This window comes from Rhipicephalus sanguineus, chromosome 4 (genome assembly GCF_013339695.2).
Source record: "Rhipicephalus sanguineus isolate Rsan-2018 chromosome 4, BIME_Rsan_1.4, whole genome shotgun sequence".
In the NCBI taxonomy this organism is placed as follows: domain Eukaryota; kingdom Metazoa; phylum Arthropoda; class Arachnida; order Ixodida; family Ixodidae; genus Rhipicephalus; species Rhipicephalus sanguineus.
This window is the reverse complement of record NC_051179.1, coordinates 35595769-35619201: the sequence shown is the minus strand read 5'-3', so window position 1 is coordinate 35619201 and position 23433 is coordinate 35595769. Positions and strand designations below refer to the sequence as shown.

General features: G+C 45.8%; 3 protein-coding genes across 3 annotated transcripts in view; 2 read left to right on the top strand and 1 right to left on the bottom strand.

Moving 5' to 3' along the window:
• Nucleotides 1-3412: 3412 nt before the first annotated feature.
• LOC119391137 (uncharacterized) lies at nt 3413-10094 on the top strand. The gene is made up of 8 exons (XM_037658813.2): nt 3413-3454; nt 4069-4126; nt 4266-4351; nt 5037-5168; nt 6571-6633; nt 7148-7201; nt 8787-8924; nt 9724-10094. The coding sequence occupies exons 1-8, from the start codon at nt 3413-3415 to the stop codon at nt 10018-10020; spliced, it is 870 nt and encodes a 289-aa protein (XP_037514741.1). The 3' UTR covers nt 10021-10094.
• Nucleotides 10095-12311: 2217 nt separating this feature from the next.
• LOC119389772 (DNA ligase 4) lies at nt 12312-16652 on the bottom strand. Its single transcript, XM_037657162.2, has 2 exons — nt 15429-16652; nt 12312-15145 (listed from the first exon to the last, which is right to left on the bottom strand). The coding sequence occupies exons 1-2, from the start codon at nt 16310-16312 to the stop codon at nt 13351-13353; spliced, it is 2679 nt and encodes an 892-aa protein (XP_037513090.1). The 5' UTR covers nt 16313-16652; the 3' UTR covers nt 12312-13350.
• A 46-nt stretch (nt 16653-16698) lies between these two features.
• Nucleotides 16699-23433, top strand: part of LOC119389771 (nonsense-mediated mRNA decay factor SMG8) — a 31636-nt gene continuing 24901 nt past the window's right edge. The window contains exons 1-7 of the mRNA XM_037657161.2: nt 16699-16828; nt 18391-18517; nt 18663-18701; nt 18811-18933; nt 19849-19932; nt 20604-20671; nt 21366-21537. Of these exons, the coding sequence (XP_037513089.1) occupies nt 16752-16828; nt 18391-18517; nt 18663-18701; nt 18811-18933; nt 19849-19932; nt 20604-20671; nt 21366-21537 (690 nt within the window). The 5' untranslated portion in view covers nt 16699-16751. The remainder of the gene's footprint in view (nt 16829-18390; nt 18518-18662; nt 18702-18810; nt 18934-19848; nt 19933-20603; nt 20672-21365; nt 21538-23433) is intronic.

The window sequence follows — 23433 nt, the reverse complement described above, 5'->3', positions numbered from 1 at the left end:
GTATCAATGTGGACCACGCTGGGGCCGAAGTGGTCACTCGCGTCGGAGGCACAATGATGTGGTCGTCCGGGGCCCAGTTGCTGGATGGGGTCTTGGTCTCCCATTCTAAGGGACAACGTCCCTCAGAGTTCTTGTCGTTGAATGTAAGATCACGGCAGAATAGTTAGAAAAATTCACAGAGATCGAAGCTGAAGCTGTTCCCTGTGATCACTTCTCCATACGTGCGAGGTATACGCGGGACCACGCGTGTTCGCCATATGTTCTAGTACCCAGGTAGTAGCAGCTATGATAGCAGTTGCCAGCTGATATTTGTGTAATGGCGTTTTTCATTGGGAGATCCGGAGCGGCCGCCTAAATCCTGGAGCGACCGCTCGGGTAGCACCAAACCGAATCTACCAATGAAACACGGGGACGCTCCGAGTGGTCACGCTGGCAGTTCCTTATGCACACGTTACGTAAACCGGCTTCGGAAACCATTCCTGCTTCCGATCTGTACGTTTACATGGCAACCTCGGTTGCTGCTGCAAAGCGCAACGTTTATAGATACTTTGGCAAAGCGGGGCTACAATTGCTCGTAAACTGACGGAAGTTGCCTATGCCGCTCGTTCTATTTCCGGCCAAATCCGGGACTTGCCTGCAGAGCAAATGAGAAGGGCGGTGCCAGCAAGAGGCGCGGGGGGGGAGGGGCAGCTGCCCCCCCCCCCCCCCCACAAGAGCATACATATTCAAAACACAGCGTTTCCAGTCTTCCTGCCCCCCTGAAGGAACTCACTTGACGTTCACGTCCGAAGCTAGGAACTCTGCCTCTCGCGTTCCTGAACCTCTGTGCGGTATATGCATGAGCACAGGCGTAGGTTACCCTCTACTGGGGAGCGCACATCTTGCCGTTTCTCTCGTCAAATGACGACGCTTCGAATGAGTGGATATTGAGTACCAGTGTTAAGTGCTTGCTGATGCCATATTTGCCCGGTATTCAGCATATGCTGTGTCCGAGCGTATGTTAATTATTTCAGCTGCCACTAGGGTTCATTCATGATCTTTTTGCGTTAGTCGTCGTCGGGATGATGTGCCACTCGGCGTCAACGTGAGTGCATGCACGTCAAACAGTGCTATAGCTGCCAAACACCAATAAGCATTGCGCAAGCTCTCATACATCAACGTACAAAAAACGATCAACTATACTCCTGCGAAGACATGGTTCACTTTCGTGGTACACCTATTCCTATGGCAGAGGGATGAACCATGTTTTTAAAGACGATAGTCTTTCTTGGGTAACTTAAACGCAGAAATTTTGGTCTGTCTTTCTGTTTGTCGGCACGTCACTCGATTCAGCCACCCGGCAAAAGTTGAACCACTTGCTTACCGCCCACCCATCTTGAACTGGTACGGCTGTTCCTATTTTTTTTTTTTACTGATATGGTTTGGACCGGTACAACGAGGGAACGTACGTAAGGAATGTTCTGACGGATATAGTTCGCTCGCCAAGGCTGGTGGCGTGACGTAATGCTTGTGTGGTGGTATGGAACAGAGGGTAAGCGCTTGACTCCGACGGCTGCGCCATTACTCTGGGGTGGAGAAAGCAGTCGACACTAGAGAGTCGCTCTCATTCGCCCAGCATCTACTCGGCGAAGCATCACAGTCGTGGCTCTTGCTGAGCATTTTAGTACGATTTTAGAATTCTCGCGTCGCTCCTATAACTGTCTGTAAATCGATTAATCGAAAAAGTTTAATCGATTATTAAGTCGATTAAGTGAAAGGCGGAAATCGATGACCATTAATTGTTTTGCGGGACATTTTTCATCGATTAATCGATTAGTCATTCATCGATATTACCATCCCTACTTTACCTTGGTGTTCCCAGCAAGTTTTGTAACAGTGGCGTAGCCATGGGGATGGTGTGTGTGTGTGTGAGGGGAGGGGGGTATTAACATTCCCCCTCTCCCGCGCAGAACTTACATTTTGCTTGCACACACACAAACACACGCACACTCGTATACATAAATGGTCAGATGCTCGCCCCTCCCACCAACCCCGGGAGAGAAATTTTTGTCTACGCCCGTTTTGCAGTTTCCGTTGCAATGTTGAATTACAACAAAGCTTTCCTTTTTTTCGTTATTATAGGTTTGGTAGAACTATATACCATATGTGAAGATATTTTCGATTTGCTGGAGTTCTTAAAAAAAAAAAAGTTAAGGCAGCTTCGCATTATGGGCGCCAAGCCTGAAGGAAGTGCGGAGCTGGGCAGCCTCCTTTGTTTCTCTTCGGTTTTCTCTTTCTTTCCTCCTCTCTTTCTTTCTTTTTCTCTTTTTCCGTTTTTTTGTGTGTCCTTTCTTCCTCTTTATTTCTATTTTCATTCCTATTTTTCCCTTTCTTTCTCTCTCTCTTTCTATTTCTCGCTTGCTTCGTCTTTGTTTTCTATTTTTTATTATATATGTCGTTTTGCCTGCGTTTCGCCAAGCCACGAAAGCATACGACAGCCCGGGCCCCTAAAGTGCCCCGCATTTAATAGAGGTGGAGGTGTGGCCTAAATTTTGCTGTCACGGCAACAGATTTGTACGTGATCACCTTTTCTTTCCGCACTCATCTCGCCACAGGCGCGCGCACGAGGGGGACAAAGGGAATGTGCCCCCCCCCCCCCCCCCCCAATCATCTGAGGGGGGCGCCAAGTCTGGCGCAGGTTCAAAACTCGTCACACCGTTCCGCTAGTCGCCCGCTACCGGCGCCTGTGTCTCTCGCCAATATTCATTAAATGAATGGTCTTGTGACTTATGTGTTTTCTCTTTCGATCGAGGCAATGCATCAACATAGCGGGATTGACCGCATGACGATCGCTTTACATATTGCAGTACGTCGAGAAGTTCTCGAAAACGTTTGCGAGCCACGCCATATGGACTGAAGGATTGCGAAGTTACTTTTATAATTCATTCATTCATTCATTCAACACTTCATGGTACGTTCACTGCAGCGCAATGGACGTATAGGTGCGCATGCACCTTTTAGGTGCATACCATTTACCAGGGGAGTAAAAAGTAACAAGAAATACTTAGTAGCTATCTAGGAGAAGAGGATGATTAAAGCTAAAGGTAAACAGAATAATAGCGTAAACAACAATAATTTTTTTAAAGGTAAAGGTATGCATAATAATAGCAGAAGCACCAATGATTTGTTTTGCATCTTCTAGCTCTTAATTCGTTTCATTCATGCAATTATTTGTGTATGCTTCGTGTATACAGGCACTCTATTCTTGGCGCATCCACCATAGTGGGTATGTGTCATGGGTGAAATGTTCACCGTCATCAGCAGCAGCGTCGCACTATGCCAGCATGATGCCGAGGGCGCCGACCGGTAGACGCGACGGCGCAGGCTGAAAACTCGTCACACCGTTCCGCTAGTCGCCCGCTACCGGCTCGCCATGAACAAGAACAATATAGTCAGCTTGTGCTACGGCTGCGCGGTGAGTGCAAGGACATCTGTTGGGAGAGAAAGGGTAAAATGGAAGCTTGAAGAGACGAAAAATCCTTGAACAGGTGGTGTCGCTGGAGCCAACGTTTTCGACAAGCAGATTGGTCTTTGTCAAGGAAGCAGCGCTGTCTTCACAAAGACAAGTCTTTGTCAACGTTGGCTACAGCTACACCTCCTGTTGAAGGATTCTTCATCTATTAGGATAGTGCTTTGAGCCTTGTCCTTTGGGATGCAGAAAGAAGACACTTCAAAACATGCATATCAAACGTTGGCCTACGGTCGGCGTTTCTGATAGATCAGTTATTTATCCTTAGAGTGGCAAATGCACAGATATGAACATAACGATGATTCTCTAGAGATGAATATACCATTTAACTGGCACATGTATGATATATATACTCCCCAGGTCCTCCCCAGATCCTTTCGAGGTCCTTGCCATTGTGTATTTACAAGATGTAAAACGGTAACAGAAGGTGATTTACACAAGTAGATTCATTATAACCGCGAGAAAACGTAGTAAGCTATAGTTCACGAGGGAACTGTTTGGTGTGGTTATTATTTAATTGGATAAATTACCTAACACCTTCATTTCTCTCTTTCTTACAGGCACTGAATTCGTTCAGTCTTCTAAAGTACGCGTTCGGCTTCTACAGGCGAAGCATCAGTACGTTCTTCCAAATCCCTTATTGTTTTGGCAACCTCCGAGTAGCAAACATTGTCACGTGCTTCAGTTGGCCTTTGTTCAGCAATCGTAGGCGAGTCTGTTTTTTTTTTTCTCTCTCCTTCTCTCTCTCCACTTTCAGCCTACGGCTGGGCTTTCGACCTCGCCTTCGGGTCCGAGTGTTTCATCAACTTGGTGTCGGACTACCTCCTCCTCGCCACCTACAAGGTACAAGTCCAATAGATTAAGCGCGGAAGATTGGGGGGGGGGGCTCAATCCTTTCTCCTCCCACGAAGAAAATTTCTGGCTACGCCCCCGACAGATACAACCAATGCTCTTTAATGTTAACAGTGAGCGTATAGTTTTCAATAAATGAATACAAACAAGTATTCCGTGTACTTTTCGCATTTTCGCTTCCTTTCATAGAACAACTAAAGAGTAGCCACAGAGAACATGATTGACAATCACGTTTGATGATGACCGTCATGATCAACTCGTTGATGATTGATACGCTATGATCAGTATTGAATGGTCATAGCATATGCGCGCGAAGTCTCTAGTTAAGACGTTGCGCATGATTACCTGCACCAGCAAACGAGTTGGAAACCAACTGCAGTCATGTTACGTCCTTCACTCTAGTCTTGTAGTACACTACTTTGCGTCCTTGCTCAATAAGACAAATCACACGTACACATGTAGCACTTTTAATTAACTCGACACAAGACAGGCGTACTTGGAAGACCTCAGTTCGTAGCCAAGTTTCGTCGCCATGGCGTTGAGGGCCGAGGAGGACGACTGAGTAGAGTATGTAATTAATGGAATGCCCAGCTTCGTGTAGTTCATCCCGGCGAAGCACGATAACAATATGCCGATATCAAAATTAGTGTCGCTCATAAGCTCCACATATACGCAGGACTTCCCGCTACCATCCTTACTGTTGGGTAAGGACAACCTCGTCCTGCTCGGCTTCATCATGTGGAACTCGACCAGTATCACCATCTGTTACGTCACCAGCATCGTGCTCGCCGTCCATTTCGCCAACACGGTGCGCACTGCCAGCGTTAAATCTATGCATAGACACACGTCGAATGTCTTGCCACTAGGGGTGCGCGAATAGTGAATTTTAGAACCAAATCGAATTCGAATCGAATAGCGATGACACCGAATCGAATACAAATACGAATAGAATACTATTCGACTAGTTCTCGAATAGGAAGGCAGCCATTTTCAATGCAGCCATAGAATGGCAATGTAAGCATTTTCGTAACAGCCCAAGAATTCCATAACAGTTATTTTATTTGAAACAAATGTTTACTAGCTTTAACGGGGGAACATTGCCATTCCTCTAAACCGTCAAAAGAAAATACCACAATTTTGTGAACTGAGGCAAAGCTCGTATGCAGCAGCAAAAAGTGCTTTAGAATTTAACTGCAGGTTGAAATACAAGAGTGAATATACATATAGTATTCAAGGGGGCACTTTGTCAACAGCTTCTAAATAAATACTCGTGCATCAATATTAAACAATATTTATGAGCCAACGTCATCATGAGTGTCATGATGAAGATAGTGGATTGATGACCACTAGAGTTTTAAGCAAAAACGCCTTCATCCTGTGATCAATATAGCGCCGATATTCCCGTGTAATCTTGGGCTTCATGCATCTTGGTAATTCGATTATTCAAATAAGAAACGTTACCCTTCTCTGTTCCAACGTTTCGTTCCTTTGAGGCTTTTCCATCGATGCCTATTATTCGCAAAATATGCGGTATTTCTATTATACACCATTCGATTCGAGTACCGAATCGGATAGAACGCTGCTCGATTCGTTATTCGAAATTTTCGAATATTCGCACACCCCTCCTTGCCACGCGTTTTTCTTCGAAATTTTGTCCATGCTGTCAGCTGCTGGGAACTATAGAATATGAAGCGTACAAATCAGCCATATTTATATCTATACTTCAGTTTTGTCTTTTTGACAGCAGTATGTAAACAGCTGCGTGACGTGATAAAGCAGATGCGTAACGACCCAGAAGCGTCTGCACAAAGACGGACATTCTAGCTCGTACAAAAGAGCACAAGAAATGGGAGGAACATAAGCACCGATCACAAACTGCAACTGAGATAATTCGCCTAGAATCGACAGTCCAAAAATTTAGATTGAGCTTCTTGGTCGTATACATACTTATGCAAACGCCCATGCGCGTAGAAGACAAAGACAGAGAACACTGTATACAGGACGGGCGCCGACCACAAGATGTATTGATCAGTGTCAGCCTGGATGATGATACCGTTATTTCGAATGCAGAAATAATGCAAATGTAATTTTATTACACTGCCATTCCTGCTTTCACGGCACTGCTGTTCATGCATGCATGCATGGTATATACAAAGCGTACAGTCGTTTCATTTGCAACTGCGTTGCCGCTTCGCTTGTCGGCGTCGCAGGTGGACCTGAAAGAAGCCATGCAGGACCTCAAGGAACAGAACGTGGACGAAGCCGACTTCCGTGTGAGTTCAGTGCGCATACGGTGTCAATGTACCACTTGTGACTAGTGTTTACAACTGCCGCATCCATTATGTGTCCATCTTTAGCTGCGTGCAAGTGTTCAGTATGCACCAGCCGGCGCAGACAGGTCCTGAGTGGGGTAGTGAGAGAGTCAGTGCATTGCCGGAGGTTCACAAAATAATACTGTCGCGCTCAAAATGTGGCAGTCTGTTTACATAGGGTTCATTCCAGCAGTATAATGCATGTCTAGAACAAAATGTGCAGCTGCTAATGAGGGATGCTAGGGTATGCGACCCGGGAGGCGCACCGCAGACTAGTTCAGGGCAGGGGGGTACGAGCGCACATCCTCCCCCGTGATTGGCGTCCATGCTTGCTACTCATACGGTCACTCTAATAACATTCTGTTGGTAGTTTATAGCCTACGCCTAACATGGCCTGCTGATTGCAGTGTGCTGAAGTACAAAGGTGAAAGTGGGTGGCAATATAAAAGCCCGTTCCTTGGGTTCTCTATTTCAGAGACAGATGATGATGACGACGATATCCGTATTCACGTTCTTGGCCTTCATTAAGGTAAGCTCTTTTTTCTTTCCTGGAAAGCACACATAGATCCAACATTAAGAACGGGCAGCGTCCATCGCGGCTGCTTTATTATAACCATATGTATATGGAACGACGCCGCTATATATATTTTTTCTTTTTTTGAGCGCTCAGTGTCGCTGAGCTCGAAACTGAAGCATGATGCTTCATCGTCTTGAGCTGTGAAGGATACTGACCTCTAAGTTTCAAGTACGTCGAAGAGTTCCGGGCACTTCAGGCGGCCGAGCGTGAAGCTTGTAAGGAGAGACTTTTTCACTTGAATGCAGGGACAAAGACTCTAGAACAATAGCGTCGGCTAAACATATCGCACTTAAATTGATCGGGGGTCAGCAGCGTGGCACGCCCATTCAGTGCAGGAGCCGATAACATTGTTGGACTTTCACAGCACGGGCGTAGGCAGAAATTTTTTCGAGGGGGGGGAGGGGCGGAGGGGAGGGGGCACCTCCTCGATTTGAAGCGGGGGCGGGCAGGCAGATGTGCTCGAGTGTCATTTTGGGCTCTGTGTGTCATGGCAAAAAGAAAGTCCGGGGGGGGGGCGGTGTACCACCCCCTGGCTACGCCGCTGTTTCACAGATAGGGCAAAAAGGTTGGGTTGCATGTCTGAGACATTTGGTAACGGCAGCGCACTTCCCGTCTTTACGCATGTACTGTATATATACTGGTACTTATTACTTGATGTACATTACGTGCATTACGTGGCGGTGTCCAGTTAGATAATTATCCTCCCATTCTTCACTTCTCCTTATTTCAGTAATCTCTCTTTATTTCGTAAGGTTACCAAATAAACTTTCGGTTATATCCTTGCAGGGGCGTAGACAGAAATTTTTTTTCGGGGGGGGGGGAAGGGCGGGGTTAACCACACCTTATGTATATGTTTGTGCGTGCGTTTGTATGTGTGCGTGTATATATACGCAAGCAAAACTGAAAATTTTCGGGGGAGGTTTGAACCCCTCCAGACCCCCCCCCCCCCCTGGCTACGCCCCTGTATTCTTGGTTACGCAGTAGTGAAAACTTTTATTGATTATAACGTTTCTGGGCAAGTGAGTGGGGTCCCCAGTCCAGAGCTCCACTCGCCTTTGCGGCTCGCTTGGCTTGGTCGAGCAGAGCCAGCTGGTTCTCCTGGTCCCTGCTAGCAAACCAGGTCTCCCACTGCCTTGTTCGAGATGTCTACATATAACAACTTCCAATGTCGTCTATAACAACTTCTAGTGCTGTCCTCTTCAAAAGGGGAGAATTGATGCTCTGGGGCCGCGATTCGCATTCTCACGTAATGTGGGCGAGAGTTGGCCGTTTCCCACACCTTGTACAGCTGCGCGCGAACATTGTGGGTATGTGGCGTTTTCTTTGCAAACCAACACGTACTCATGGTTGAGCACTTACTTGAACTGCAAGATTGGCTGAATCTGCGCGGCTCCTGGCAATTTCTCAACATCGGACTGTAACTATAAAAGGCGCACCGGAAAGCATGAACATATGCCAGAATTGCTGCTGTATGTACCGTCTTCACTTCTATCTCTTTGAAAAGACGCGCGTCACCGGCATTGGCCTCGCATCACAGGGGGCCATCCTGTACAACATGTACATGTACTACAAGAAGACTGATGGCACCGACGGCAGCGTTGAAGAGCCACCCACGGCTTTCTACTTCCCCGCAGACCCGACGGCCCCGGTGCCTTTCCTACCGCCGGAGTCAAAGGTGCGGGTTAAATGCAGCAATCGGTGTATCTATCGGTTTTAATTAATTTTACGACGAATAACTGTTGCTGCCACTTACGCCGTTTAAAGCTGTCTGCCCTTTGTCTGGACGAATTGCCGACGGCTTCTGGACAAATGAGCGCTGCCTTGTCCGCGTGACCCAGTCCGCGCGCTATACTGCCTGCGTTATACCGTCAGCTTGAGCCCTTTACAAGAGTGCTATACGAAGTATTTTAGGGACAAGATGTCAAAACATGGTTAATCCACAGCAGCGGGTTGCATTTCTTTCTCCAAAAAGCCTTACTGCTCGTTGCCGACGCAGGTTACACGTTGTCTTCTTAAAGAAGCTTCCATGGGCAGGCGACCTGCCGCGCCAAGGGCGTAGTCACCCTAAGCGCCCCCCACCCCGCCCCCTTCAATGAAGGGAGACTTGAAGCCCTGGTTAGGTGCACTTTAACAGAAACTCCGCACTTTGCTCGGCCGTGAGCGTCCTGACAGATATCAGCAGAGGGCTCATACCTTTGTACATGCTGTTGCTTCGCTCGCTGCAGTGACCGCGCTTCCTTACGTCGGTGTTTTGTTGAGTTACACCAGATAGGATACTAAAAGAATTTGTTGCTCGCCTTACTCCGTATAACATTCCAGTTTGTTGCTTTTGCATTAATTGCTTCGCCCTTGCGGCGAAACTGGAACTGACTTTTCAGATATCTTGCAATGCTAGGCTTTGCCTGTATATCTTGTTCGGACCTCAAACTTGCCTTCGGCACCTAGTTTGACATTTGTCTCGCACTTCGTTACAGCGGCACAACAAGGCAAACGCCGGCGGTGCGCCACCAGCAGCCGCCCGCTGTGGCCTCACGGGGGCGCCCGACACAGCGATGGCGTCGGCCAGGCGAGCTCCGGCGCCTGCTTCGGTGCTGCCGTCGGCCAGGAGACCCCCGGCGCAGCAGCCCTTCGAAGTGGCCGTGCTACGGACGCCCTTCATGGTGCTCCACATGCCACCTGCAGAACTGCCGACCGGACCGCATCCGACGACGCAACAACAGCCAGCCCCACCGCCGCCCACGGCGCAGACGGCAGACAAGGCCGTTCGTTAGAAATGCCGCGCGGAACTGCAGCCGTGACCGACGGAAACGTCGTCGGCAAGCAGAAGTAAAATCGATAAGAACAAAACGCATTTACAGCACGTGTTGCTTTCGCGTGCAAGCCTGACTCTTCTTCAAGCGCGGTCCTAGAGCAAAAATAGCCGTCATCCCAGCGTTTGCAGATGGTACGAGCGCGCAACATGGTATCGAGTTCGTGAATATGCTGTTTACGCACTGCGTTTACCGCAAAGCCGCAATTGGCAAAGCGAAAGAACAGATCTCGGTAAGCCTAACGTGGCGCCCGGTGCGCGAAGAAGCTATGGCGCGAATGAATGAAAGTTTGAAACTAAACGAATTGAAGGCGTTTATAACACTAAACGAGCATAACACGAACAGTGCATGGGAGCTGGCGAGGCAGGGATACGATTTTATCGCCTTGCGAGTTTCGCACAGCAATGATGGCTCACAGTTTCAAATGAAAATGTAAAAGGAACGGACGTTTGTCATTCTAATCATGATCTCTTGCACCAATATTCAGGTATAGTTAATTGTTCTAGAGCGCATGTTATGATAAAAGTACTGTTTAATTAAGGCAATACTCTGCATGTATTCCAAGTGTTATGCCTGATTGCTCTTTACTATAGGGATGGGCGAATAGTAAATTTGAGGTTCGAAGCGAATAGTGACTTGGTCGAGTAATTTCGAATCGAATAGTTCGAATAGTACTCACCACATATTATTAAGAAAAATTGAGCATTTTCTTCATGACCCTTGCACAATATTTTTAAGAATTGGAACTAGGTATGAGTGAATGTCACTTTTTTGGTTTGAAGTGAAGTGGAAGCAAGCTTGAATATTACCAAGATTTGAATAGCAGTAGAGTGCAAGTTATAAGGGGTACAATACGTTACAAGTTAAAAATTATTATACTTAACGCATATAAGCCCATATAACACGCTGTTAAATTAAAAAAAAATATATGTACACTTAACCATGAAGTGTGGCTTCGCGGTTGTGCAGATTTTTCCTGGCAGGGTAGTTTCACGGTACAGCAACCCGACGCTGCAGTGAAACCACCTTTACAGGGGGTTATGTGCGGTCAAACATGCATATATTCGTTCATTTCGAATACTTCGAAATTTCGAATAATATAAATTCGTATCGAAGCGAATGCGAATACTGTAATATTCGTTCGAATATTCGAAACGTCCGAATGTTCGCCCATCCCTACGCTTTACATACCAAAATAAAGGGGCCTTTCAATGATAGTTTCATCCTTTTATACAAACTGTGTGGATGCAGTGTTGATTTAATGAAACTATACTGTGTCTTCCTGAGGAAGTCAATACACCTGGTGCGATTTAATGTGTTTGCAACTGTATGTTACTCATTCGCACCAATGACACAGCTAATCGATCAGTGCAATGAAGCTAGGCATTATAATATTAGAATAGCTAGAACAGTTTTCTTACTGAACTTCATTAAAAGGAACCTTCCTCAATCAGAATTATCTAAGATATGCGTATCGTTATGCTCGTCCGGCTGGCAAAGTCAGCCGCAGTTGCAGCTGTTTTTGTGCATATGCTATGGGAAGAATGACGATTGCGTATGTGTACGATATTGCCACGCTCGCTTCTTGTTTCATTTTGATGTATTCAGGTTTGACCAGCAAGGACGATTAGCAACGCTCGACGCTGACCGCGCCACAGTGTTCGAGAAGCTTTGCGATTGTAGTAGATCATTTTGTTAAGATTGCGCGCAGGACGCGAATAGTGTAGATTATTCCAGAGCCTGCGCGACCACCAGTGATAAAACTGGATAGTTCGATGCGTGATTTATAAAACACGGCGCATCCCAGCCATGAGCAGTTTATATCGACGGCCGACGCTTTGTTCGCCACTATCAGGACACTGTGTATTGCTGTAGTTGACTTTTCGTTTCCGGGCCACAAGTTCAGCCAAATAAAAAGTTTCATCTTGGACACGCCGACTGCTACCTTCGTCGACGTCACGGCCACGTGACAATATTAAAGAATACATTTGTAGGCATGACTAAGTGGGTAGAAGTATGAAAAAGAAATTTTACCACCTAACATTTCGGCCTTAGCACAGCCTGAACAGGCAGTAAAATTGATTTTTTTGTATGTGTATCCTTTCTACCATAATTATAGGTACCAGACCCCCTATAGTACCAGTGTAACATATAGAGCAATCGCAATCGCTTGACTGTATGGAAGGTAACCTGATGCAGTGTGATGAATTTCAAGAAGGACGCAAGAATTAACGACAGCAAGTGTAGTGCTCTATCATTCCCCATGATTTATTATTCTCAACAGCTCCATTTCAACTGCTTTGTAAGTTCTTACTTAACAAGTTTGAAGCTGCAGTAAACTTCTTGTTGTGGCCAGGCAGATGGGAAACAAAGTGTAGGGGCACGGGGGGCATTCGTTTTGACCAGAAATTGGGTCCACTTATTGAGAACATAAGGTCACATTATTTGCTTCATCACAACTTCAAAAAAGCACTTCCACAGTGCTTAACAAACTGAGGTTAAAAAAAGAGACCAAATTATAATACACAAAGTAACAAAGTGCAATTGTATATTAGAGCACAAAATTCATCATAGCAGCAGAAAAACGATAAACAGTGATATCACTAAAATTAGACTTCATTCTCATAATTATATAAAAACAGCTAAAAGCACAACAACAACAACGGATGATTTCCTTCATCACTGCAAGAGTACATTTCATGCTAAAGTGCATAAATTAAAAACAGGGTGAATGCAAGAAGCTAAAAATTGTAAAAGTGCATTTGCATAATTTGTGTGACGTGATCAGCAGCTCATTTAACTAAAATAGCTTGGACATCTAAAAAAGCTAAAGTTGCAAACAATGGCAACACATTTTAAATCTCAAAACGTACACATGGCCCGCATATACTAAACCACCACTTCTCTCATAGTGAGTAGTAGAAGTGAAAGAACATATTGCTACAGATTTCCTTGTGTAGATTTCAATGCTGAAGGAATCGACCATTTTCTACACATGTGAATAGGGTGACAGTGACCCATGCGCGAACATAGCTTCTGTAGTGCTTTTATCAACATTCAGTTCTACATACAAGCTCAGCAATTACACCCTTTCCAACAGTGCATGTGCAATAGCGAAGCTTTTGTTCACAAGTGCTACAAGTTGTTCAAGTGCTACAAATTGTTGCAATATCTTCCTTTGTACAATGTGGCATACCGATTTGTATACAGTGATACATTAACGTCTTGACTGCACAGTTGCAATAGCCATGCCCGTTTCACCAGGCACGATAACAGAAAACAATCTCCTCGCTAGAAGAGGGGCAGTTCGCCAGCTTGAATGCATTCATCTATCCATTCGCTATCTACCTCCATCACTTCTTCCGAAGCATCCATGTCATTCATTTCACAGTCTGAACTACCAGCCTCCCCTTCTCCTGGAATGTCCTGAACTTTACCACCATGCAATCTAATAATCAACCTATTTAGTTCACTTTCCTCGCTCAGCCTCAATGTGCAGTTTCTGAATAAGCCCCACTGCGGCCGAGAGGCAAAATTCTCCTGCTCGAACTTAAAAATGAACCCCGGTAAGTCATCAACTTCCTTACATGCCTCTTTGGGAATGGCTGCAAATATCTTGCGCAAAGAACTTGCTGTCACAGGAACCGTGTAGCTGTCGCCATATTCATCAAACAAATCCTTCAGTCGGTTCTCAGTTTCGGTGCTGGCGCACCACAGGTCCGCTGGCTCCCATGGCCGAAGCTCGGCAGACTCGAGAAGTGTGAGAAACTTGTCTGCCTTAACGACATCCCATTTCCTTGATTTGACATAACTACGTGCTCTGAAGTTTAGCTTCTCTGCAACAACACAAAATGTTTCCTTGCTGGGATTTTGGACAACAGAGCCTCCTAATTCAGCAACCTTGACTTCTAGCTCCTGCTTGGTGAGATCTCCACAGCCAGTCAAGATGCACAGCTCTTTTCCCCGAAGAATATTGCGCTTCTTTACAGCACCAGACAAATTGGCAGGCTGAAAGTGTGTACCTAAAGATGCCTTTACACTAGTTCCGACACGCCTCTTTTTTGCTGGAGATCCACCGTCATCCTCGTCATGCCCGAGCGTAGCAGTGGCCAATTTTCCACCTGCTGCCTTCTCTAGTTCACAAAGCTCTGAATATGACAGCACATCCTGCCAAGGCTTATCATGGCGGATGGCAACTACACGAGGAAATCGTAATGTTATGCCCGTCCTGAACTGGCTACTGCGAACGAGTTCCGAGGCTTTGATCTGAAGCACCACAGAGTCCGAAGGCTCGAGGTACAAGTCTGGTTTTTCTTTGTGGCCTGGGGCAAGCACCAACTTTTCTGGAGGCTTTTTGGGGTTATAGACTTTCCATTTCGACGTCAGTTTGGCAAGTAGGTCGTCCAGTTCTTGCAAGCTGTACCCCGAGCCCACCTTTGCGACCGACCAGAAAGTGCGTGGCATACCATCGTCGTCCTGATCCCCACTTGTAACTCCCAAAAGAAAGTGCGACACAACACCACTGCGGCGTCCTTCTCCAAAATAACCACCGAGAATAAGCATGTCCAGATCTGAAACCAAGTTGTCCACATATTCTGGCTTGAGTTTCAGCCAGCCAGCTTTCCTAGCATTAGGTTTGTAGACTGAAGAAAGCCTCTTTAAAACTATGCCTTCTTCTTGGTCTTCGATTGCTCGGTTCAGAAGGCGAACAGCGTCTTCCCGTGTTGAACCATTTTGCCTTCTAGAGATCAGTATTCTGCCAGGAACCTCCACTAAAGCCTGATCAAGAAGTACAACTCTCTCTTGAAGAGGCTTGTTGGTGACTACCTGTCCGTTCAAGAGGAGTATGTCAAAGGCAACGAAGCAAGGTTGTAACGAGGAATTCTCAGTTAAACTTTTTACATCTACATGCGAACCTTTTGAAACGAGACGATCACTCCTGGGGTCATATCCTATCACCTCTCCATCTAAGATACAACTCTTGACATGGCTTTGGAAAGATTTGGCTATGTACTGTGTCAAAGATCCCTCATCAGCAGTGGCTCCGAAACCAGAACTATAGTCATGGCTGCGTCGTGTGAAGTACCTGCAATAAGAACACAAAAACCATACTAAATGCATCAGGTATGCAGAAAAATAGTTACACAGAGAAACAGAGCAAAGAACCTTGTAAAAGTCACACTAGGACATGGGCATCACCATCATCATCATCATATACTGCAGAGCACAGGCCTCTCCCATGTTTCTCCGATTAACCCATTTCTGTGCTTGTTGCAGCCATGTTGTTCCCGCAAACTTCTTAATCTCATCTGTTAACAGTTTAGACAACCCCATGTTAACAGTTTGGACAACTGCGTGCATCAACACACCTGAACTCAGAACCATCCTTGTGCACCTGCAGCCGCTCACCGTCAAACTTGGTCTCGGCAAAGAAGGGCTCGTGATTCAAGAGACGCTCAACCGAGCGAGGCTCTGCCCGCTCGGCCAACATTGGTCGCACGGCGTGGAACAACGAGACCTGAACGACGTGCTGGCGAACTTTCGGGTCTTTCAGTTCTCGACAGACTTTCGTGAGGCTGCTGCTGTTGTCGAAAACGTCCTGCGCATCCGGATGATAGCAGGACAAGATACTCCCTTCGCTCATGCCCATTTTCATCTCCTTCAGAACCATTCTCACCAGCCACTTTTGTTCGGCAGCAGAAGTTCGGCGCAGCAGCGTGCATAGCGCTTCTCTCGTCCGCCGACTACCTTCTGCGCCTCCGTGCGCATGCGCGTCAGACAGTTCGTCCAAGAGCTCATTGACTTCGGCGACGGTTAGCGACCCTTTCGTGGGGCAGCGATTTCGCAGCACTAGATACGCGACGCTAGCGAAATCTCCGGCTTCCGCTTTGGCCACATGCGGCGTTCTGTAGCGCAGCAACTTTTGAGCATCGGGACTGTCTTTGCCGAGTGCGAGCACTTCGATGTACAGTTTGGCCAGAGTGGCTTCTTTGATTCCATACGCCGGTCGATCTCTGTCCAGGTGCGGCAGGAGAAGCCGCATTGCCGGGAAGAAGGAATCATCGGTCGCTGCCAGAACTCCGTTCGCGGCGTGAAGTTTGTCGTGAAACTCGCGCCAGTACGTGATGAACTTCTCCAGCAGTTTCCGCTTCTCGACCCTGTCCTGCTTTCCGGATATCTTGTCGCAGAGTTTGCAGAGGTCACCGAAAGGGACTTTCTGGGCGACCGTGGTTTGACATGCTGAAGTATTCATTGTAGCTAGTTTTCGAGGAACTTTATTCGATTGGCCCTGCGAGTGCAATCGGGTATCTCAAGATTAGAACCCTACACAGCGCGAGAAAACCCGTGAAGTTTCTTTGCATGCAGCGTGACATACGAGCACAGTTTTACTCGCAAAATTCGATGACAGGGTAAACACGTAACTCATCTTGAACGCAGTCAGGGGGTTGTCAACTGCCGTTGTCAACACCGTAGATCACGTCGTCATAAAACTACCTGACTTTTGTACACTGTTCTCACGTCCGTCTTGTCAACTGCGAGGATTAAAACCACTGGGTGAACCCCTCACGAATGGAGTATGGAGTAAGTGCGCACACGTTTTGTTTTGGATCGCGAAGGCTAACGCCCACTGGCTGGACCTTCAGTGCTCCGATCCAGTCCAAGCCAAGCCGAAGCCACAGCGTCATTTAAACATGGCGCCGTCCTCAAAGAACGCAAAACCTGCGCCCTATGGACATCGCTTTTCTGTATCAAGGATTGAAGATATTTTGTGAGTGATCTGTTCTTGTCCAGCCTTATAGTTTCTGTAATATTAATGTTCCAGCCGATGTAGCGTCTTGCCCTGAAATGCTCGCTCGTTTGTTTGAAGCGCCAGGATGAAGACGTAGGGAGTAAGAACGCGAAAGTAAAAAGCCGGCAGATCCCACGCATTGTGGGAATCGATGTAATGCGAAGCAGCCAGCAAAGAGCTGCATACATCGTCTTGTATGTCATTGAGGAAAATGCATGTCATGGTTTTCATGTTAGCTCCTATTATTTATGTTCGTCACACAGTAACGTCGCGCAATACCAACTTCGGGGTCGATCAAGCTAGAGAAACGGCCGCCAGCGCCCCATGAGCGTGGCACGCAAGTCATGCTGTACGTGACATACGTGTCATGACTTTCATGTTAACTCGTCTTATGTTCCTCACACGGTCACGTCACAAGATACCAATTTTGGTGTATATCAAGCTAGCGAAACGGCCGCCAGCACCCCATGAGCGTGGCACGTAGGTCATGCTGTACATGACATGCGTGTCATTATTTTCATGTTAACTCGTGTTATTTATGTTCGTTACACAGTCACGTCGCGCAATACCAATTTCGGGGTAGATCAAGCTAGCCAAACCGCCGCCAGCGCCCCATGAGCGTGGCACGTAAGTCATGCTGTACATAACATGCGTGTCATGATTGTCATGTTAACTCGTGCTTTTATGTTCGTTACACAGTCACGTCGCGCAATACCAATTTCGGGGTAGATCAAGCTAGCCAAACCGCCGCCAGCGCCCCATGAGCGTGGCACGTAAGTCATGCTGTACATGACATGCGTGCCATGATTGTCATGTTAACTTGTGTTTTTATGTTCGTCGCTGTACATGACATGCGTGTCATGATTTTCATTTTAACTCGTGTTATTTATGTTCGTTACACAGTCACGTCACAAGATACCAATTTTGGTGTATATAAATCTAGCGAAACCGCCGCCAGCGCCCCGTGAGCGTGGCACGTAAGTCATGCTGTACATGACATGCGTGTCATGATTTTCATGTTAACTCGTGTTATTTATGTTCGTCACACAGTCACGTCGCAAGATACCAATTTTGGTGTATATCAAACTAGCGAAACGGCCGCCAGCGCACCATGAGCGTAGCATGTAAATCATGCTGTACATGACATGCGTGTCATGATTTTCATGTTACGACTTGTCATTTATGTTCGTCATACAGTCATGTTACGCCATACCAATTTTGGTGCACATTCGATGAACCAAGCGACCAGGAGAGCACAAAGTCGTAGGCGGCTAGACAGACAGACAGACAGACAGACAGACAGGCAGACAGACAGACAGACAGACAGACAGACAGACAGATACGCTCAAAGTCGCAGAAGTTCGCTGAGAAATGCTTCGCATTTAAAAACAAGAGCAGCGTTCGTTCTAACCTCTTAATAAGTTATCACTTTCAAGGTTTCGTAGTTACGCTTCAAAGGACTTCGTGTTTAACTTTGGCGTACTAGCACGAACTGCTAACTTGCCGATGAGAGTCCGTTATGTTCTGTTCGTTTTATTCAGGCCGGAGCTGTCAACAGCCCACAAAGAAAAGGTTTGCATCGTGTCCTTCATCGGGAAAACTACGTTGAAGGGAAGCTGCGTCAAAGCGAGCCTCATCGACGATGTGTTGGGCAATAACGTGCTCGAGGTGAGAGATTGGTTCGAGTATCTTTTTTGCCTCAAGAAATTTCATTGCCAAGAGGTACTCTACTGCTTCTCTGTCTAGCTTCTGATGCCTCCTTGCTTCGTGGAAATCAAAGCTTTCCTTTTTTTTTTGCATCCACGATATTCAGCCTGAGCTGGGAGTCGAAGACGACACTGGAAACGACGATGTAAGTTAATTCAGTCGTGTGCTTGTTTCATACTTCTCAGACTTAAGCGTGATTTTGCATGTGTATTTGTTCTATTCAGAATGAGTGAAAGTTGTCTCCCTTTATGCAGTTCAGAATCGAAGGCTTCTACCACCGCGAAACGCGGGTCATTTTCCTCTATTGCATTGGGATGTTTGATTCGGCCTGCTTGGTCCAAGCGTGCCGGAGACTGGAGGGAGACTTACACGAAAAAGTAAGTTTGGAACTGACAGTCTTCTCACACTTTACGCAGTATTTGTGCTACGTAGCAACGTAGCACACGAAAGAGCCAACTGAGCATGTGTAATGCAAAATGACTTCCTGAGTAATTGCAGCAAAGCGATCAGGGTATCTCGAGCACCGTCAAGCTTTAGCGTTCTTCTACCTAGAAAAGAAGCGACAGTCGCACTTCAGTGCGGGGCGAAAATCAAGAATGCTTGTATGTACGGAAAGAACGCTCCTCAGTGCAAAATAATCTTAGAGCCTCCACTGCAGTGTCTTTTGTACCCACAATCAATTCTGCATTTGAGGCATGTGCCATATTTAAACAAAAAGTTTAGCGACTGTAATGAGAGAAAGAGAGACAATGCCCGTATTCTGGGCCGGCTGTTGTATTTGTCTTCCCTCTACTCATGCTAGCGAAGCGCATGCTCGTGCCTTAGCACCACCCTGTCTTCCTTACATAACCTTTGGTCATGCATGATTTAATTATTTATTAGCTAGTTTTAAGTGTTACACATTTTAGAAGATTAATAATACTGGGTTTTGCATAAAGAATGCAAAAGAGAGTACAGGAATGGCAACTAGGAAAGTGGAGCTTCGGGCAAGCAAAGCAGCTTGGGTGCCGTGCTTCTAGAACTCACCATCATTGCACAATGTGGTATTTCTTCCAGCAAAACTAATGCTTAGGCAGAAAAGTTCGATGGCGCTTTGATTCTCTGGAGTGTTAGCTTACTCAAATAAAAGTCTGGGATAGCTATATTTGGTTTCTGCATATGGCAGTTCAGTTTTTTTTTTTGTTCATCTTTGTGAGCAATACCGCAAGAGTCAATGTTTGTTGAAATGCTCGGCATGTGTCATTACTTCGGAGTCCTTTCAAAAACTAATATTGGCTTTATTTTAATTGCAGAGCTTCTTAGAAGTCTGGAACGACTTTCACTGCACAGTTGCCCAGGCAATGCTGTACCTCTTTCACCTGTCACACCTTGTTGTGGTATGTATTTACACTGATGTTTTTCCGCTATGGCATAAGTAATTATTCTTGCGAGGGACCTTTTGGCAGATGAGTTTCTGATATTACGGTCTGCTTCAGCTTTGGCAGGAATTACTGTACTGTGATTTTATTACAGGCTGTCATTTTCTTAGTACAATTAACATTGTTCATGAAAAGGGGAAATAAGGTATTGTAATACTTGTAATCCATAAAACGGGTGGTTTGACTTTTTTCTGGGGTCCTCTTTTTTTTTCGTTACTTGTTTTCAATGTCCATAAATGGCTGGCAGTGTATGAAGTTCTTTGAGCAATTGAGAATTCCTGCCCTCTCCTGCATTCAGTTTAAGCCAGTGGTGCCCACAAATGATTTACAATGTGCACGAACATTCTAAGCACTTACAAGAAATTCTTGCAGTAGCCATATCGGGCATGACACATCTTCACAAGTCCATCTTCATAATGTTCAGTGCACTCTTTTTGGGCCTTTCTCTACCCATACTTCTACGCATACTCTCTTTGCCTTATGCTATAACCAGAGTCTGTGGGGCACGCTAAATAAATAAATAATACACTTATGTATGCAAGCACATTTGGATATTGTTTCTGTTGTCCACACCATTGTTACAATGCAAACACATTGCCATTTGACTGTGTGGCTTTTCGTTTTCTCAGATTGTTCACCCCACTTCAACACTTGACGTGAGCTATGTGCACCTGTTCCGAACCTTGGACAACATCAGGTTAGCATATATGACTTGATATATTAAATCTCTATCTGCCATTCTATAACCAATGACTTTGCACCTGCACTCCTAAAATGCTTGTCTACATATGCAAGATTGAGTTGTTGCCCTAATTCCAGCATTAAATCACCGAAGTTCAAGTCCTTGTTGACGTTGTGGTGGGTCCCGTGAACATACAAATTTTATTGCTTATCCTGTTGTCTGAAAAAATGAACTTCCCTTCTGTCTCTCTTTTTTCTCTCCAATGTGTTACTAGCCAATGTAACTGTTTTGTGTCTGTCGCAATTGTTATGTGCATGTACAATCACCAATACGGTACCCTGTGTCTGTGTAGTGCGTAGACATCCGAGTTGTTGGATCATTTTATATTCTTGCAGACATTCTGAGTGAGTCAGTGAAATGTGATTGATTGATGTGGTTTGATGCTTGGAAACAACAGTTCATACTACGATAGGCACTGCAATTCAGATCTTTAGATTTGACCTACACCTGAAGCACAGTGTGTAACATCTTTCGCTTTGCACCCCATGGTATGTGGTTGCCATGATTGGTGTTCGAATCCACCATTTCACCGTCATAAGCTGAATGCTGCAGCCAGTGCGCTAGAACAGTTGATGTTCGTTGGAGTCCATTTGTGTGTTTGCACTGCTGTAGTCCGTAGAACTGACTGCTAACACTACGTGTTTTTCAGGGTCAACTGCCAGCAGGATGTGTCGGACACATTGAAGTCATGCCCGCTGTCTCCAGAGTGGATACAAAACGGTCGCCCCTGCTCGCCTAGAGTGCTGTTTGTGTTCTTGACCTGCCCTTTAGAAGGAAGCACCTCTGAGCTACTTGATGTAAGAGTGAAGACCAAGCCATCGGTAAGCGAACTGACGCTGGTGTTAATGTTGAGACATTTCAGCCAACATTTGTGCTAAAATCGAGGAGGCTTCTTTGCATGATATAGAAAGAAAGGAAGTGTACACATTTGAGTGCTGCTCTGTTCATTTATATTGAGATAGGCTGTGACTGTAAATAATAATAATAATATCTGGGATTTAACGTCCCAAAACCACGATATAATTATGAGAGACGCTGTAGTGGAGGGCTCCGGATATTTTGACCACCTGGGGTTCTTTAACGTGCACCTAAATCTAAAGTACACGGGCCTCAAACATTTTCGCCTCAAAATGCAGCCGCCGCGGCCGGGATTCGATACCACGACCTTCGGGTCAGCAGTCGAGCGCCATAACCACTAGACCACCGTGGCGGGGCTGTGACTGTGTCCTCTTTGATATAGCTTTACGTTTTTCTTTCCTGCTCTTCTTGTTTTACTTGTAGGATTATGTGCATTTGCAAGAAGTATGAGTCTAGAAAAACTATTAAACGGGCCTTGTAACACTTTTCCAGGTAATCATTGAATGGCTTCATTAAAGGAGTTTATTGCCTCAGGAATTGACTGCCGCAAAAATATTTAGAGTCCATCAAGTACGAGCGGAGTTACAGGGATTAGTCACACGCTTTAAGCGTTTTCTCTCTCCTTTTGTACCAGCGACCGTGCTGAAAGCTATGGAGGGGATAAGGGGGCATGAAGGCACGCCCGTTTGGCAGTGCACGTCTCGGCCTTGAGCAACATTTTCTTTTCTCTTTTTCTTTGAACGCGCGGATTAGGTATTTCCAGTGGGATTGCGCGCATGGGGGCACATGGTGGCATCTCGTGGTGACTGCAGTAACTGTGCAGCTCACGATGCTCAAATCAGCAATGGTTTGTGGTGCGGTTATTTGGGTTTATGCCATTATTTGTTGAGAGTTGAGAGAAGGGGGCACAATTTCTAGCTGACTTTGAGAATTAATTGTAAATTTCTGGCTGCGTGCTGTGCTTAGATGTTTGGCTCATGTGTTCTCAGGAGCGTCGACTACTGAGCGGCAGCATTTTCTGACCATGCTGAAAAGGTGTTGCAGGGCCCCCTTTAAGAGTGTCTTCTCCGTAGTACTTGCAGTTCAGTTAGCGACAGGTTGTCTGAGTGCCATGTTTTCTTTGGCTTTTTTATATGAGCAGTTTATATGTGTACCGTGTCAAGAAGGAAGTTGGATGTCACGCTGCTGCAGAAAGTTCAAGGTGTTGCCTTGTATTTGAATTCTTTCGGTTAAAAATTTCCTATTTTTCATCATCAGGCAGTTCCTATCTTGTTGAAATGATGCCATGCACATGAAAAAAGAAAAAAAAAGCAAAAGGAAACACCAACAGTTTTGCTTACAGCACAAAGCGGGTACTACATGTGCACATTCTTCGTTTTAGTCAATGTGACAGCCAAATTTTCGTATTCTTGTATTCAAGACACATGTGGCTTATCAATATGAAAAACTGAGAGTTTATATTGTGCAATTGTGGCTGGAATACCTAAAATTTAGAACAGCAGACGTTTGAAGTAGTTAGGGTCACACATTTTCCTTTAGAGAGCCCATCACCTACTTTTTAGATGAGTGCTCCCTCTAATCCAGCACTTGAGAGAATACAGCTGTGCTCCTTACAGTTGCTACCCTATGCAAAGATGGAGGCTGTTAGCTCTGGCAGTGAAGCTTGCTTTCTGGTGGCATGGTAACAGGACTTTGCAATTTCTTCAAATATGTCCGATAAAGAACCAACCAGAAAAAATTTTTTTTGGTAAAACGCTTCCCCGATAACACCTTACAAACTCCAGTGACTAACCGAAATTTCCATTGGGGCTTGGTTAGGGGTCCTTTAAAGAGAAAAGAAACAGCGCAAGAATCATGCC

Excerpts from the sequence above, each read along its gene's own strand:
- LOC119391137 (XM_037658813.2), top strand. The coding sequence starts at position 3,413 with ATGAACAAGAACAATATAGTCAGCTTGTGCTACGGCTGCGCG. Across the intron at positions 3,455-4,068 it reads GCTTGTGCTACGGCTGCGCG|GCACTGAATTCGTTCAGTCT; the intron begins GTGAGTGCAAGG and ends TCTTTCTTACAG. Across the intron at positions 6,634-7,147 it reads TGGACGAAGCCGACTTCCGT|AGACAGATGATGATGACGAC; the intron begins GTGAGTTCAGTG and ends TCTCTATTTCAG.
- LOC119389772 (XM_037657162.2), bottom strand. The coding sequence starts at position 16,312 with ATGAATACTTCAGCATGTCAAACCACGGTCGCCCAGAAAGTCCCTTTC. Across the intron at positions 15,146-15,428 it reads AAGGATGGTTCTGAGTTCAG|GTACTTCACACGACGCAGCC; the intron begins GTGTGTTGATGC and ends TTCTTATTGCAG.